The 18,021-nt window shown below is 34.6% G+C and overlaps 2 protein-coding genes across 16 annotated transcripts; both read left to right on the top strand.

The window, feature by feature from the left end:
- LOC126722690 (uncharacterized) lies at positions 1 to 2,392 on the top strand. The gene is made up of 4 exons (XM_050425846.1): positions 1 to 529; positions 632 to 888; positions 970 to 1,238; positions 1,573 to 2,392. Exons 1-4 carry the CDS (start codon positions 1 to 3, stop codon positions 2,390 to 2,392), a joined length of 1,875 nt encoding a protein of 624 aa, XP_050281803.1.
- A 2,152-nt stretch (positions 2,393 to 4,544) lies between these two features.
- On the top strand, positions 4,545 to 15,364 carry LOC126723881 (putative disease resistance protein RGA1). Of its 15 annotated transcripts, none has more exons than XM_050427858.1 (9): positions 4,545 to 7,981; positions 8,079 to 8,160; positions 9,440 to 9,573; positions 10,399 to 10,538; positions 10,673 to 10,765; positions 11,115 to 11,176; positions 11,724 to 11,842; positions 11,941 to 12,166; positions 12,707 to 13,436. In XM_050427858.1, the coding sequence occupies exon 1, from the start codon at positions 4,690 to 4,692 to the stop codon at positions 7,975 to 7,977; it is 3,288 nt and encodes a 1,095-aa protein (XP_050283815.1). In that variant the 5' UTR covers positions 4,545 to 4,689; the 3' UTR covers positions 7,978 to 7,981; positions 8,079 to 8,160; positions 9,440 to 9,573; positions 10,399 to 10,538; positions 10,673 to 10,765; positions 11,115 to 11,176; positions 11,724 to 11,842; positions 11,941 to 12,166; positions 12,707 to 13,436. The 15 variants fall into 15 exon arrangements, with proteins under 15 accessions (XP_050283815.1, XP_050283813.1, XP_050283809.1 ...); XM_050427856.1 differs by having other exon boundaries at positions 10,866 to 11,176; XM_050427852.1 differs by having other exon boundaries at positions 10,673 to 10,957.
- Positions 15,365 to 18,021: the final 2,657 nt, after the last annotated feature.

Genomic DNA, 18,021 nt, shown 5'->3' with positions numbered 1-18,021 from the left:
ATGAGTTGCCTAGCATGGAACTGTCATGGGCTTGGGAACCTGCGTACAGGGAAGGAGCTTGTAAAGATAATACAAGCAAAAGATCCCTTTGTCGTCTTTTTAGCCGAAACACTGATTGATGAAGCAAGGCTAGATACGGTACAACGAATCATTGAGTTTGACCATCGGTGGGTGGTTCAACGAGAAGGGAAAGGAGGTGGACTGGTTCTGTTCTGGAAATCATCAGTGAATTTGAAGATTGAGGGTTCACATAAGTATTACATTGATGCAGTCATTGATAAACATACAAGTGATCAATGGCGTTTCACCGGTTTTTACGGTGAACCAGAGACAGCAAAAAGAAGCGAGGCTTGGAATAAGTTAAGACTTCTAAATTCTGATCTGGGTATTCCATGGTTATGTGTGGGGGATTTTAATGACATTACAAGACAAGATGAGAAATTGGGAGGTGCATGGAGGTCTCACAATCAAATGAAATTGTTCCAAGATGTTATTGACGAGTGTAGCTTCATGGACCTTGGCTTTGTAGGTCCGAAATTCACTTAGGCTAGAAACTTTGAGGATGGAAGATCTATTTGAGAGAGGCTTGATAGAGGACTAGCCAATAATGGGTGGTTTCTGAAATTCCCAGGGGCTCGGGTTCATCGTTTACATTGTAATTCTTTAGACCATTGTCCACTTCTTATTGTTCTTGCACCTTTAGACATTTCTCAGAGGAAAAAACCATTTCGTTTTGAGGAAATGTGGTTATCTCATCCGAGTTGTGGAGAAACTGTTCAGGCAGCAAGGGACTCTACGGTTGGGTCAGAGTTGAGGAATGAAATTTTGGAAAAAATTGAGAAGTGTGGGTCAGACTTACTTGGGTGGAACCATAATGTTTTTGGTAATGTGAGACAAGAATTAATAAAAAAGAGGGAGTTGTTGAGAAGGGCCTAATTTGAAGCTCAAGTCAATGGAGTTAATCATCAGGTAAGGGAGTTAAAAACAAAAATTGATGTACTCATGGATAGGGAGGCGAGAATGTGGGCTCAAAGGTCACGGTTATTATGGGCTAGTCAAGGGAATAAGAACACGAAATATTTTCATAGTCAGGCAACGAAAAGATTCCGGAAAAATCAGATTAGTGGTATTAGAGATGGGATGGATACTTGGAAAACTGAACCTGATGAGATTGCAGCGGTATTGACAGGTTACTATCAGAATCTTTTCACAACTTCACTCTTGAGAATTCCAGCAATGTGCTAGAGCATGTCCCTCAATTAATTATGGATGAGATGAATTCTTATCTATCACGTGAGTTTTTGGAGTGCAAAGTTTCAGCAGCTTTGAATCAGATGGCCCCACTTAAGGCTGGGTCCAGACGGAATGCCACCCCTTTTCTACCAACATTTTTGGGGGATAGTGGACAAAGGATGTGACCTCCTCTATCTTATCTTGGCTAAACACAGGTACCTTACCCCACCCTGTTAATCATACTTTTATCACACGCATTCCAAAGATTGAAAATCCTGAATATGTTACTCAATTTCGCCCTATTAGTCTTTGTAATGTGCTGTATAAATTTTTTTTTAGAGTTTTAGCCAATCGATTAAAGAGTATCCTTTCCACAATAGTCACTAAGCACCAGTTAGCTTTTACAAAAGATGGATTGATTTCCGAAAATATCTTAGTTGCCTTTGAAACACTACATGGTTTACAAAAATACAATTCCGATTCCTTGAGATTCATGGCTCTTAAACTGGATATGAGCAAGGCGTATGATCAGGTTGAATGGATTTTCCTTGAGGAAGTCATAAGGAGAATGGGGTTCAATGAGAGATGGATCAATCTGACCATGATCTGTGTTAAAACAGTGACTTATTCTGTTCTAGTGAATGGGGAACCAAGAGGCCTTATTCACCCATCTAGAGGTATCAGACATGGTGACCCTCTATCCCCCTTTCTTTTCTTGCTGTGTACTGAAGGATTGAATGGGTTGATCAAAAATGCTGAATTGAATGGAGATATTCATGGCTTCTCTCTCTATAGGAGGGGTCCAAAACTAACTCATCTCTTATTTGCAGATGATAGTCTCCTATTTTGCAGGGCAACGGTGGAAGAATGTGTCAATGTTCTAAAAATTTTGGAGGCATATGAGAGGGCTTCAGGCCAAAAGGTGAATAGGGACAAAACAGTTCTCTTTTTTAGCAGATCTACTTCGGATGATATAAAATCTAGCATCAAACAAAGCCTTGGGGTGCAAGAGATTTTACACTATGAGAAGTACTTGGGGCTTCCATCTTTGGTGGGGAAAGGAAAGAAGCAAGCTTCAATTATATTAAAGAAAGGGTGTGGAGAAAGCTTCAAGGTTGGGAAGGTAAACTACTCTCTCAAGCTGGAAGGGAAGTCTTAATAAAATCTGTTATTTAAGCAATCCCCACATATACTATGGGATGCTTCAAAATTCCCTTGGGTTTGTGTCATGATATTGAAGCAATAATTAAAATTTTTTGGTGGGGGCAAAGAGGTGACCGTAGAAAGATTCATTGGGTGAAGTGGGATGAGTTGACAAAATCCAAATGGTGGGTGGAATGGGATTCCGAGATTTGGCATTGTATAATGACTCTTTGTTGGCAAAGCAAGCTTGGCGCCTTTTACATAATAGATCATCTCTATTTTATAAGGTGTTCAAAGCTCGTTTTTTCCCAAATTGTTCAATTATACGCTTGGAGGAGTATCCTTAAAGGGCGAGATGTCATTCAAAGAGGGGCTAGATGGAGAGTTGGGGATGGGAAATCAATTAACATATTGCAGCATAGATGGATTCCAAGGAAAACCTCCTCCCTAGTGGTTTCATATCCAATTGAGTCCATGGAGAATTGTTCGGTGGCTATCTTGATTGATGAGAGTGAAAGGAGGTGGAATAAGGAATTGATTGATGGAATTTTTTCACAGGAGGAAGCAGCAATTATTAAAAAAATTCCACTGAGCTGAAAAGTAAATGAAGATGTCCTGATTTGGCCATACACGAATGACGAACAGTGTACTTGTAAAACGGGCTATAGGTTCCTTAAGGAAGTAGCTGAGATGGATTCTGTGCAGGTAGATTCAAGTGCGGATTCAAGTTTGTGGAAAGGGATTTGGTCTCTCCAAATTCCAAACAAAGTGAAAAATCTGTTGTGGAGGGCCTGCAGAGGTGCGATGCCAACAAAAGAAGCATTAGTCCGACGTACCATCATCGATAATCCACTGTGTGACCGTTGCCATGAAGCCTAGGAGTCTCCGCTACATGCTCTGTGGCTATGCAAGGAGCCAGACATGGTATGGGAGAGATCTGCTCACTGCCAAATGCACTGAGAATCAAGCTTCCTGAATTTCAAAGAATTACTCTCATGGATACTCACACAGTCAAGTGAAGTGGAACTTTTTGTGATGGTAGCGTGGGGGATATGGAATCAACGTAATAAGGTCTAACTCAACCAGGTTGCTGCTCCACTACACCAGATTTTCTAGATTTCTTCAGTGAAACTTGCTGATTTCTTGGCCAGTCAACCATCTACAACTCCGGTGATGGGTGGGCGGGTCAATCACAGAACTAGATGGCAAGCTCCTCCGGCGGATTTAATGAAAATTAATTTCAACGGAGCTATTTTTTCTAGTGCTAATGCAGCAGGCATTGGTGTGGTTATTATAAACAACTTAGGTCAAGTTATTGCTTCTTGCTCCCAACGGTTGTCTCAAGCCTACAACAGCAATGAAATTGAGGCTTTGGCAGCAGCTAAGGCGGTGTCTTTTGCAACAGAGATTGGCATTACCAAGGCCATATTGGAAGGTGACTCACTCACAATCATGAAAGCTTTATCAAGCGACCACAGTTCACTAGCTCCATTTGGATTGTTGATTGATGACGTTAAGTTATCAATTGCTTTACTCTCATGTAAAGAGATAATGTAATTCTGTTGCTCATTGTTTAGCAAGACATGCTTTTAATATTTTGATTTTTTAGTGTGGATGGAGGATGTTCCACCACAATTTTTAGTTGTAGTTTAGGCTGATTTAACCGACTCTTTTTAATCAAAGTTCAGTCTGGTTTCTCAAAAAAAAACACACATTGGTTTGTAAGTTTTTTATAATAAAATTACTAGTTGCTCTAGGATTTTTCAAAAAAAAAAAAAAAATATACATGCATAAAATGTTTCATCATATTAATTATAAGGTCTTTATATAAAGCTATCTTCATTAGGAGACTTAGTGTGCATTTGACATTGGCTTAAAAAGACAGATTTTTTTTTTACTATTTAGCTTATTTTTGTTACTATTTATAGGTCTTATTACACTTTTTAGTACTATTCATAATCTCACTATACTATTTCAGCTATCTTTTAGCTTTATCTATAATATTTTCAGTTTCAAGTAAATAAGTTTAGATTCATTTTATTCAATGGATAGTGAATACAACTACAAGATCAATCAAATAAAGTGACTGAAAAGAATGAAGTTGCAATAACCAGTTCACCAATGTGAAAAACAAACTTACCAAAGAAAGGCCCGCGAGGACACAGCAAGCCTATCAAGAGTCAAGATTGAATAGCGGGTCTCAATTTTAGGTATACTCAAGAACAGGGTCTTTATATATTGATCACATACAGAAATCGTTCTCATCTTTAGTCTCTTCACAAAGATACTATTCATTCAATTCCCACTAAGAATATGGCGGAAGGAGCTTTGGTCGGCGTTGCTAAGGGAATCACAGAGAAAGTGAGCAACCTCTTAGCCCAAGAGATTGTACTACTCTGGGGCGTCAAAGACGAGATCGAAAGGCTCGGCGAAACAGTTTTGACAATCAGTGCTGTGATTGAGGACGCAGAGGAGGAGCAGCATCACAACAATCAAGTCAGAGTGTGGCTGAAAAGGCTGAACGATGCACTTTATGAAGCGGACGACTTGCTGGATGACATCTCCACTGAAGCTTTACGACGGGAAGTGATGACACGGAATAAGAAAGCAAAAGAGGTACGCATCTTCTTTTCCAAATCCAACCAGCTTGTATATGGTCTTAAAATGGGTCATAAGGTTAAGGCAATGAGGGAGAGGCTAGATGCCATCAAAAACGATAAGGGGTTCCACTTAGATGAACGTACACAAGCGAGGAATTATAGGGTGAGAGAAACTCATTCTTTTGTACGTACTGAAGAAGTTATTGGGAGAGAAAATGATAAGAGAGAGATTATAAGAATTCTTTTGGATACCAATGTTGAAGAGAGTGTGTTGATCCTTCCGATAGTCGGACTTGGAGGACTAGGAAAGACGGCATTAGCTCAACTCGTATTCAATGTTAAAGAAATCCAACATCATTTTGAGCAAAAGCTTTGGGTGTGTGTCTCTAATGACTTTGAATTAAAAGTAATTGTTAAGAAAATTTTAGAGTGCACAAAAAATATGAAACTAGAAGACCTTGAAATTAACACATTGATAAATGATCTTAAGAAAGAAATTGATGGAAAGCGATACCTACTTGTGTTAGACGATGTATGGAATGAGGATCCTCAAAAATGGCTTAGCCTAAAAGATCTTTTAATGGGTGGAGCAAGAGGTAGTAGGATATTAGTGACTACACGCATTAAGAAAGTGGCAGAGATTACGAAAACTGTTCAACCATACATGTTAAAGGGTTTAGATAAAGAAAAGTCTTGGTGTTTATTTAAGCGGTTTGCATTTGCAAATGGACAAGATTTACAGAATCCTTACATTAAGGAAATTGGAATGGAAATCATTGCAAAGTGTAAAGGAGTCCCTCTTGCCATAAGGACACTAGGAAGCGTATTGTACTTTAAAAACCCAGAAAAAGAATGGTTGTCTTTTAAGAATGATGAACTTTCAAAAGTAGCTCAAAAAGAAAATGATATCCTACCATCACTTAAACTAAGTTATGATCATCTTCCTTCATATTTGAAGCAATGCTTTGCTTATTGTTGTTTATTTCCAAAGGATTACAAAATTCATAAACCGACATTGATTAAAATGTGGATGGCGCAAGGATTCATTAGGTCTTCAAGTCAAAACCAATGCTTGGAAGATATTGGTCATGAGTATTTTATGGATTTACTTTGGAGATCATTCTTTCAGGAAGTTGAAGAAGATGGGAGTGGAAATATATTAAAATTCAAAATGCATGATCTCATGCATGATCTTGCAAAATCGGTAGCAGCATCTGATAATGCCACTTTTTATTCAAAAGAGGAAGACATTCAAGAGAAAACTCGCCACATATCATTTGATAGAACGTTTCTTTCATCATCAGGAATTCCATTCTCATTGTATAAAGCAAGTAGGATAAGAACATTTGTTTTGCTAAGTCAATCTCAACACCCAAGATTGGGTAAGTCAACTTACAATGTAATTGTTTCAAGATTTAAGTTCATACGCTTGCTGGATCTACATGATATGGGTATTAAAATAATTCAGAGTTCCATCGGGAAGTTAAGGCATTTAAGGTACCTTGATCTATCTTCTAATTCTATTAGAATGCTTCCTAATTCCATCACAAGATTGCATAATTTGCAAACACTAAGACTCTCTCGATGTCCAATTAAAGAATTGCCTAAAGATATTAAAAAATTAGTCAACCTCAGGTATCTTGAGATTGATGAGTGTAGGCGTTTGACTCATATGCCATGTGGACTGGGCCAGTTGACTAAGCTTCGAACATTGTCACAATTTGTGGTAGCTAAGAATAGTTGTTTACTCTTCTGGCGCAATGGTGGATTGAAGGAACTCTATGGGCTAAACGAGCTGAGAGGAACTCTACAGATTAGGAGATTGAGACATGGGAAAGATGCTTTATTAGAATCTAAGGATGCAAATATGAGAGAGAAGCAACATCTTCAAGGCCTGACGTTGAGGTGGATAAAAGAAGAAGTGGATGAGTCCAACGTTTGTTATGATGAAGAGTCACTTGAAGCCTTGTACCCACATTCAAATCTTCATGAATTGCATTTACTGCGATATGGGGGAGTGAAATTTCCAAGTGGGACTTCATCACTTTCAACTCTTGTAAACTTTTCCCTAAATAATTGTAACAAATGCCAACATCTTCCACCATTGGATCAATTTCATTCTCTCAAAAGTCTCTCTCTTGAATGGATGAATGATTTAGAGTACATATTAGAGAAAGATGACAACTGTGGGTTCTTTGATTCTTCATTTCTCCCATCTCTAGAGCAACTCCAAATTAAATATTGTCCAAATCTAAAAGGATGGTGGCAACGACAGAGGGATTCTGTTGAGGAGGTCGATAATCATTCACTGCCTTCATTTCGTCGTCTTTCCAACTTAGTTATTTGGCATTGCCTTAAGCTGACATCCATGCCTCTATTTCCAAATCTCAAAAAGCTAAAGCTGGGTATGTGTAGCTTGAAGCCATTGGAGCAAACATTGAGGATGAAGTTGACAAACATGGCAACCCTAGAGAGCCTAACATCAATAGCAACATCAACCTCTTCTTCTTCTACAATTGCTGATTCCTCGTTTATCCCTCTCTCCAAATTAAAGTTTATGACAATTGTGAATATGGAGGAAACTTTGCCCAAAGAGCTGATGTGCAATCTCATTTCTCTCCAAGATTTAAGTTGTGGTCCTCTCCCTCTCTCTCAACAGCTCATTGCTCTTCGGCGTTTGATAATTAATGGTTCTAACGAGTTTGATATAATAAACAATGGAGATGAGATGGAATGGCATGGCCTTCAGAGGCTTCGCTACCTAAAGTTCTACAGCATGCCAAATTTGGCCACTCTACCAGTGGGGATTCAACATCTCACGTCTTTACAAAGATTCAAGATTTATGATTGTCCAAGTTTATTGGCTATACCAGAGTGGATCAGTAACCTCACCTCTTTGCAATCGCTAAAAATTCGGAGTTGTCCCATCTTATTGGAAAGATGCAAGAAGGCGGGTGAAGATTGGCCTAAGATTGCTCACATCCCACACTTGGATATATAGTCAGGTAGCTATTTAAGTCATTATTTTATCCCAGTACTTTATAGAACATTAAAAATCCAATTTCTTCTACTTCACTAAATTTCCTGGTAATTAAATTTCAGATGAAGCACCTACTCTGAGGATTTGGAGCTTAATCAAAGCTTTTGGGTGCTGCAATTGCTCAACAAGTCAACAAACTCATCGGTAGTATCTCTTTTCTTTTTTCCTCTTTTAGGTGCTCATAGGATTTTCGTTCTTTATTTTAAGACTTCCCATATTAGGAAAAATAGTATGTGAATTTTCCCAAATCTTTTTCTTCATTCTACCAAATTACATCTTTGTATCTTGAACTGAGTTTGAGTTAACATAATAATTTTTGTATTTCATCCTGATTTTGTCAAGTAGCTTAGTTTTCATTAAAAACACTGCTTGATATTTAAATCATTTATTAATATTTAATTAAATGGAGAATGTTTATAAACCAAAGCATCCGAGGTTTCACTTGTAATTAACTGGTCTACATTGGGAATTCAATAACCAAAACATGATGGCATTGAATTGATACTCGTGAAATGTCTGTGGCTTTGGTGATTTAATTCTCATTATATATTTAAATCAATTATGGTATGATATGAAGCGTTTTGTCATTGCTTGAGAATTGCCCTGATATTTTTTACATCCTAGAGTTGGAATGGGATCCATATCAGCAGTAAGAAAACTTATGTATGTGTATCACTTTTTTTTCCCTGTTCTTGATAGAAATCAAAATCCAAATCCTTTCATGTTCTCTCCAAGAAATAGAGCCTTGATGAAAAGTAATTGGTTTCAACAAGTCAACAACTCAATGGTATTAGCATATTCATTCTCTACATCATTTCAGAACATATTATGAAACTAATAAATATGTGAATTTTCCTTTATCTATTTCCTATTTTAAACAATTTATAGCATGGTATCTGAAACTGAGTTGATTAGGTGAAGAATCTGGATGCTTTGATTTCTGGCTGTGTAAATAGGGTTAAAATTGGCACTTGGTGATATCAGGGTAATGTTTGTGGGGAGGATTAAATCTGGTGCATACATCTACAGTTTGTTGTGCAAGTATTCTATTGGTTCATTCCTTTTTATATATTCCAACTTGCAGTATCTACAAATAATGTGCAGTATCTGTGGTTATTCTAATTTTCTGGTTGTGCAATATCTACAAAAGATGATGACAACCACAACAGAAATTCACAAAAATTAAGTTGAGTTGCTAACAGTTATTTTGTCAATAACAGAATAATATCTACATTTCCTCCTTTTGTTTAGTATCTTGGTATTCTAGAAGTGCACAATTTCAGGAGTGGATTTCACTTGGTTCTGCACTTGGAGTTGATTTCTCCTTTTAAAATCAATCAATCATCCTTAATTAAATGAAAATGTTCCTATATTTTATTGAAAAATCAAAGTACCATATTTTTCTAATTGTATAATTTTTTAGATTGCAGGTTGCCCTGGGCTAAGATCATAAGCTGATGTTAATGGTCAAAGTAGCACCCAAAGAAAGGAATTATTCATTTTCCTGATAGTTGCCTTTCAGTTATTGTATACTCCTACTGGTTAGATTTTACGAAGGTAATAAAATACAGGTGTTTAGTTCAAAAAATAAAGTGTTTTATTTTGGTTAAAGCACTATTGTTGTTGTGACAGGAAGGTTAGAGGAGGAAGAGTTTTCTTTTAGGATATGCTTCATAATATTCATTATAATTTATTACAAAACTAGATATAATGTGTTGATTACTGTTATTGTCAATATAGACTTAATATCAACTATTGTTTCTATTAGCATTAGCATCAGAACCAGATACATCATTTCATTTTTTGTAGCAGCAGACTTTTCATTTTTGTAGCAGCAGACTTTGGTCACGCTGATTTATTTAGGCAGCTCTCCATAACAATTTCTGCCATCTCTTAAATTTTGTGACACTTTGATTAAGAGAAGAATTCAAATAATTTGAATAAAGCAGCTAGTGATGACCACATTAAATTTTAGAAAGCATGACCCTTGCATTAAAATATGATCTATGAAAAGTAATTTCAGTTTTCTTTGCGTGAATCATCCATGGAGGTAAGTCATATACAGTATCATAAGTTCCTAACTTCCCCTTTAGAGACCTTTTTGTCATTTGACTCTTCCCTCTTCACGACCTGATTCTGATTGGATTTTCATAGTATCACCCTAGCTAGTACAGTTTATCTTTAACTATTGAGGCGAATGGGCAACCAGATTTTTCCCATTTCTTTTGTTGGGGTGTGATGAGAGGGGCATGGGGGAGAAAGAAAGAAAGAAAAATGCTTTCTGGTAGAGAATACAAAAATCCCAATGAATTCTTTCTTCAAATGAGGAATTAATTCTATGAATATCAGTCTAGCTCTATCTTAATTTTTCCCTTGCATCAGGTATGGTGAGTTTATCGGTAACTGGATTTTAGCAGAAGCTTGAGGAGTATTGAATACTGAAGCAGACAAGCTTAAGAGTGCATGTTTCTTCAAACCTAGCTGCTAATAAGATTATGCAGCATACTATTAGAAAAGGAACGGTAACTATCTCATTTATTACCAAATTTAATATTTTCTCATAATTTAGGTTTCATTTTTTGGAAATTTTTTTGCAATATGGTTGGCATATTTTTAGTTTCCTCTCTTGTTCTGTTTTCATTTCATTCTTAAACAGAGCTTTGGTAGGTTCTAATGAATGAAGAGCATAGCTTGTTGTTAGAGCAGACTACAGAGTACCCCCTGATTTCATAGATAGCTTAATTTCATGGTAAATGATTCTTGGACTTTTTACCACTTGTGACGTTTTTTTAGTCATAAATGTTATTTTTTGCGCTTCTCAAAGTATAACCTTTATTCCTACATAACAGTATTCTTAAAGCTTCTCATAGAAATCAATCACAAGAACTCTCAAGAGAAATATTTTAATCTGGACTATAGATGCCATTAGTTACTACAACAGGTTTTGATATTATTATTTTCTCTATTTGTGCATATATTTCAATGAGAAAGCCATCCGATCTTGCTCTAACAGAAAAGTGGTTGATATACAACTTACTAAAGAAAATAAGAGATTAGCATTGTCAGGAGCCATGTTCAACTGACTAATTGATTTGCAGGGAAAATACATGAATTTCCAATGAGATGGTCATTAAGCCTTTCCATGAACAACACTTGCTTGGTGAGTTTATTTAGTTCATTAGCATGGCATTTGGTTTCATCTTTGAAATCACCTTACATTTTTAAGGATGCTTGGCATACAAAATAATCCAGCTGCGGACAATTAAAGTTTTGACACCTATGACATATCATTTTAATCCAGCACCTTTTAGTCTCAATAACAGGAACTCATTAGTTTTCACAAGGCTTTAAATGGAATGCTAAATAATCACATGCGTACTAGCATTGATTGACTACTCTTGAACTAAATTTTACTGTCTTTATGAGTGGACTACTGGTATTGGCAGACCTACAGTTCCTTCTCTTTTGTAGACATTGATTATTTAATTTTAGCTTGTAATTCTTCCGAGGGTTTCTATGATTACTGCTTGCATGGGTAGTGGTCTACTCTTTTTAATTAATTTTTTATTAATTATCCAAAGAGAAAAAAGATGGCTAAATAATTATAGCTATCAAACAAAGGACAACAAATGAGTACTCTTCCTACTGTTTGGATCCTTCTCTCTTCATGTTGCTCATATTAATTTTCCAATATGTTCATTTTCTAGGTAGTGGTTCTTGTATTGGTGAGTATCAGCATTGAGCACATGTTCCAGAAGTTTCATTCTATGAATCAAGTCATGTGTTTCAACACTTTTCTAGACAGAAATTTGCTTTCAAGGCAAAGGTAAGGCCCTGTCTCAGTTCATCTAAATCAAACTCCTAGTTTTCTACTTGACTCTTATTTGATATTTGTTTTTACTAGAAATTGTGAAATGTTCCCAGTATGTCAAATGAAATTGCTGCACAAATGACTACGAAGGTTTCCAACAACAATATTCTATGGTAGCATCATTTCAGAACCAATGGAAAAATAGGCTTCTGAACTCCTATTGTCTCAACTGATTAACAAGCGGATTAGAGAGTTTTCAATTGATCAGACTATCTGTGTTTTGTGTCTTAAAGATTTTTGGCTTGCAGTTATTGGAGATTTTATTGGTCCTCCTCAGTGGTCAGTTTCTCTCACATTTTGACATCAGTTTCTAAAATAGAATGTTTATCTTTGAAATTTTTGATTGGCTGATAAACGTGTGAAGCATGTTTTCCAGATATTGTGAGAAGTTATTTTTGCTTAATGGTTAAAATTTAAGTATGGGTACTTGCACTCACTAACTTTAGGAAACAAAAGCTTCATATAACATTCAGTTACAAAATTTGCATTATTATTTTCTTCACCCACAAGATTTTCAAAATATTTCTTAAGATAATCACCATATAAATGTTTGGGTGAAGTTCCATCTTATTTTTTTTTTTGCATTGATTATGTGTTTGAATTCTTTCTTCTTCCATGAGAGTGAAAAATGCACCACATGTGCAATTAGCTAACCTTATTTGAATGCGTTCATTGTTAGGCACTAATCAACTCAGAATTCTCAACATGTTAATTAAAGTTAACACAGTTAAACAATTTCATTTTTCATTCATCCAATAATTTTCAACAAGATCATATGAAGTTTTTTCCTGACTAATGCTAGGTTACTCTTTTTTGCAGATTAGATGACAAGAGCAACAAATATCATCTCACAGCACTATGAGGTCCACAACCTTGGAGGACTTGTGCTTTTGTTCAGTAGAGTGGAAAATAAGGATAAGTGGATATAATAAAAGAACGACATCAATTTTTTGATTCGTATTTGGGTGGCTGCATCTGCATAACTTGCAAGTTGTCTTTTGACAGTCTTCCATGTCTTATGATAGCTTGTTGATGATGCAACCAGTTGCTTTGCAGCTAAAAGCCTAAAACCAAGAAGAGAATATAGTTGAAGGAAGCAATTGAAGGCGTTCTTGTTTGTTCCATGTAGTCGAAGACCTAACAACCATCAAGAAGAGCTGCCCTATTTCCAACTGGGAGGTATATTCTTAAGGAATTCAAGCACCAATGTCAAGTGTGAAAGTCAAATTTGAGTCATATCTGACTTGGACTCCTTTTGTTGACTTGGGCTAGGACTCTATTCCTTTTTGGTTTGGTATTTTAATTAAGTACAGGGTACTGTACTTGGTTTAGGATTTGAATAATTATACTACTACACCTCGACTTGGTGTGTGCTCTTTACGAAATATCATCTCAGCCTTGACTCTTGTAAACTGAGAGAGTGAGAGTTCTTTGGGTGTATTCGGGGTTTGGGTTCTATGAGAGTGTCTGTCACATTTGTAATCTTATTTTCTTAGTGAAACTTTCTTGACACTGCCCGTGGATGTAGGCCTAGGCTGAACCATGTAAATCTTGTTTTCTTGTGTGATTTTTTCTTCTATTTTTTTTGTTTATATTCGCAAAGATCCTCGTAAATCTTTGACATGTTTTATAGCTACCACATGTGGTAATTTAAGTCTTAATATTCTTAAGTTGTTTTGGTAAAAAGAAATTAAAAAAAAAAAAAAAAGGTTGTCACAAAAGAGGAGTTCATTTAAAGTTTTTTTTGTAAAATGAAATACCTTTTGTAAGGCCACCAAACTTGATAATTTGCAAATGGTGGAACCACTCACAACAATATTTGTATGGTTATATAGTTTCAGCTAAAGTAATTAAGCATACTACCAGTGGTTAAACGTTCATCTTTGGTAGTTTTAACTTTTCATATAATTTAACCTTCACATATTCATCTATTTAAATTAGATTTTTCTCAAAAAAAAAGAAACTTTAATTTAGATATTCACTTTGTGTAGTTATAACTTTACATATAATTCTGCATTTATATATTCATCTACTTTAATTTAAATGTTTATAACTAAATAATGAAATCTATGAACAAGGTAATTAAAACAATCATATTTCTACTCTTCAGAAAGTCACCAATTTTTTTATTTTCAAAAAAAATTCTTTTTACATTTCCTTGGAAATTCATTTAAAAAAAAAAAAAAAACCTTTGACATTCCACTAACCTAACCACTTCATACATTAAAAAAAAAAAAAAAAATTAACCTCATTATTACTTCCGTTAAGATATTATGGGAGTCTTAATTGATTGAGACTAGACTAGAGAAATGTCTTTTATATTTCCTAGAAAATTCAAACTGAAAAAGAAAAAAAAAAAAACCTTTGAAATACCACTCACGTAATTACATCTATAACTATTTAAGACATCCATGATATCTATTTCTTATTGATAACCATAAAAGTTACAGCTAGCAAGGGAACATACAAAATAATAAAAAATAAATGAAGGAAGAAAAAAAGAAGTGAAATCAAACCTTAATTAGTAACTGTTAAATGGAAAACAAAGAAGTGATCAAGAGGAGTAAAAGAATAAAATAAAGATGACCATATAGAGGACATTAAAAACTTTACGATGCAATAAAACCAACCATTACATTCACTTAATTAAATCAATAATAAAAAGTTAAATATAATAATACGAAATTTAAACTTAAAACTAATCAAACTCTAACTATGAAATTTATATTTCCTGTCATAACTAAAAATGAGATGTTCCCTTTAAAAAGTTTTAAACAAAATGATTGTATCTTTACCTAGCAGAAGATGCACGCATCAAAAAAAAAAATCTCAACAACTAAGAAGTAGCAAAGCCAATGGTTAGAGCCCCCCTAATTTCAAATCCTAGCTCTGTCCCTACTAGTTTTCCATTGATCAAACTATTTATGGTTTTTGTCTTAAATGTTTTTTGGCTAGCAGATACCGAGAGTTTATTGGTCCTTCTTGGTAGTTTGTAAATGTGTTATGTATGCTTTCTAGATTTCGGTGATGAAGAAGTTAATTATTCTCGCTTAACTTTGGTTGATTAAATTCTAGGTATTTGAGTCCTTGCAATCGCTAAGTATAGGAAACGAAAGCTTCATATAGAAGTCAATTACAAAATTTGCAATATTGTTTTTTTCACTTGCAATATTTTCAAAATATTTCTTAAGAAGATCATGTTAAAAATATTTAGGTGAATTTCCATCATAATATGGCTTTAGCATTGCTTATGTGTTTGAATTCTTTCTATTTCCATGAGGCTGAAAAATTCACCACATGTTTGAATGCATTTCTTATTAGACACTAGTCAGCTCAGAATTTTCAACAAGTTATTTCAAGTAAGCACAGTTAAAAAATTTTCGTTTCTTTCATACATTAATTTGATAATTGATGATCATATGATGTTTTATCCATACTAATGCCAAGTTGCCCTTTTTGGCAGATTAGATGACAAGAACAACAAATATCATCTCATACCACTGTGAACTCCACCACCTTAGAGGATTGTGCTTTTGTGCAATAGAGGGGAAAATAAGGGTAAGTAGATATAATTAAATAACACATCAATTTTTGGTTTCTTTTTAGATGACCACGTCTACATAACTTGCAACTTGTCTTATGGTAGATTTTTGTGTCCGAAAAAAGTTTTGAGTATCATGTTGGAGCAAATATCAAATTGATAGCTTGTTGATGATGCAATCAATTGCTTGGCAGCAAACCAAGAAGAGAATGATGAAGTAGCGGATGCATGAAGCAATTGAAAGCATTCTTGTTTGTTCCATGTTTGTTGAAGACTCAATAACAATCAACAAGAAGAGGTACCCTGGACTCCTTGTTAGAGATGATGACTAATATTCTGAATAAGAGTGTGAGCGTAATGATTTTAATATAGCGAGTTAAGATTTTTTTTTTTTTTTTTTTTTTTTTAAATAGGGGTAGTATAAATATGTTGGAAACCATATTTTTCATATAGTGAAACCATTAGCCACTAGCTCTTGTGAATGTAGGCATATTGTATTGTTTTTACTCTTCCTTTTTCACTCTATTTCCATAAATTGTGTAAACAAAATATTTAGCACTCCTATATTACAGGGCCCGCTGAAATATCGTAAGTTATCAATAATCTTGTAGTTGACTATTGTTCAAGAAAAATAAAGATAACAAAATAGAAGATACAACATTGAGACTATTATTACTTCAAAAAACACACACACACACACACACACACACCAAGATTGGGAGGGATATTCTAAAGCTCAGAATCCAAGTACCAATGATAGAGGATGACAAAGGTTATATGATCTCTTCTATTGATCTTTCTTCAGCTAAATCTCACTTAGAAGAACAGGGAAATGAAATAGCAAATGTGATTTCGTTTTTCTCTTCTTAATTTTTTTCCCTTTTATTTGGTTGTATTTTGCAATTCTAGTTCTAGGTATGTTCAATGTTGCTGTGACCTATACCATTAGTATTTCATAAGTTGATTATTGATAAGTTACTAATTCTTCCAAAAACATAAACTTTTAGGAAATGTTAAATTTAATTCTTCTTTCATGCGTAGGCCGCTTGTGTTGCCATTGTTAAGTGGGGCCCAAAATGTCCAAAATTTTTAATGGGGGTAAGATGGAAATGAAGGATTGATACCATGATAAATTATTAATTCTTTAGTTTTTATGAAATAGTGAAATGGTGAATTTAACAATAATATTTTCTTTAGTTTAAAGTGTCCATAAATACTTTTTTTTGGGTACATTTTCATTAATTTATTTACCAAAATAAACTTGGTTGAAAAGAATGCGTAAATCAAACTTCATGTGAGGAGCCAAAGGCCTTGTAGCTAAATTGGCACCTCCCTATACACAAAGTGCTTAGGGGCCTGGGGGGAAAGGGTTCGAGCTGCAGGATTAGCAACATGTTATAATTATCTCTAAAAAAAAAAATTCATGTGAATGTTAGCTGCTATTTGTTCATACCAGTTTCTTCTTATTTTTTGATAAAATTTCATACCTGTTTCTATTCAGCCATGAAGCGCAGTATTTGTACCTCAAAAAGTTTGCACTATATGAAGGAGGACCAGTGGCAGTTCTAGAAATATTTTTTAGGGTGGTCACTAAGAAACTTAAATGATACGAAATCTAATAATGAAATCATTTGAATATTCATCGTCACAAAAAAAAAAAAATACACATAAATATATGAAGTATTATAATTTCTTTATACTATTAAAGAGAAAAAGAAAAAGAAAAAACTAATAAGAAATAAAGTGGGAATTAAAAATACTGAGAAAGAGTAGTAAAGTAAGAGAGTTTGAAATGATATTAGAGAAGAGAAAAATGGGGAGAGAGAGAGAGAGAGAGATGATATTTGCTACAATTGCAAGCCGAGTTGCTAAGAAGAGCAAAATTGTTGCAACTATAAAGCCATAGAGAGCATAATTGTTGGCACTACTAATGAGAACTCAAGACCATAATATTTCTCTTGGTACAAATTTTTAACGAATAATGAAATTATAAATTATTTTTATATAATGGGTTGAAGGAGTTAAAAATTTGAATAGGCTTTTTATTGAACAATTTGTTCACTTATTGTTATTTGGTCTAATCTTGTTTTGTTTGGGTTATTTTTGTTGTTATTTGAGCTAATTTTTATTGTTATTATGTAAGCCATTTTTTTGGGGTTTAAGGTGTTAAGAATTATGTTTGGGAGGCTAAAATTATTTTTGGTAAAATACTAATGTCCACAACATTTTCACAACAAATTTTATTTGACAAATTGTTATTTGTAGATAGAAAAATAATGTCAATAATGTTAGTATTGGGTCCAAATTATTGTGAAAAATATTGTGGAGGTAGGATTACTCTTATTTTTGTTGAACCTAAATTGCCATGATTTTCAAGTCAGGGTGTTCAAAATTTTTATTAGAGTGATCAAGATAAGTTAGTTCAGCATATAACTATGTTTTTGCAAGTCAGAGTGATGGTCTTGTGACCACCCTCACATATATGTAGAACCGCCAGTGAGGAGGACTGTTATAAAGTTGAGGCAGCTGATAAATGCTGATTAGTTCTAGCTTAGAGATACATATGTGGGCAAGTGGCTCGATTTGAGTGGGC

The sequence above is a fragment of the Quercus robur genome, chromosome 4 (assembly GCF_932294415.1).
Source record: "Quercus robur chromosome 4, dhQueRobu3.1, whole genome shotgun sequence".
In the NCBI taxonomy this organism is placed as follows: Eukaryota; Viridiplantae; Streptophyta; class Magnoliopsida; order Fagales; family Fagaceae; genus Quercus; species Quercus robur.
The sequence above is the reverse complement of the archived record's forward strand: the minus strand, read 5'-3'. Positions and strand labels throughout refer to the sequence as shown.

Coding starts and splice junctions, on each gene's coding strand:
- LOC126723881 (XM_050427857.1), top strand. CDS start 4,690: ATGGCGGAAGGAGCTTTGGTCGGCGTTGCTAAGGGAATCACAGAGAAA.
- LOC126722690 (XM_050425846.1), top strand. CDS start 1: ATGAGTTGCCTAGCATGGAACTGTCATGGGCTTGGGAACCTGCGTACA. Junction 889..969: donor ACCATAATGTTTTTGGTAAT/GTGAGACAAGAA, acceptor GTTAATCATCAG/GTAAGGGAGTTAAAAACAAA. Junction 1,239..1,572: donor CTCTTGAGAATTCCAGCAAT/GTGCTAGAGCAT, acceptor ATTTTTTTTTAG/AGTTTTAGCCAATCGATTAA.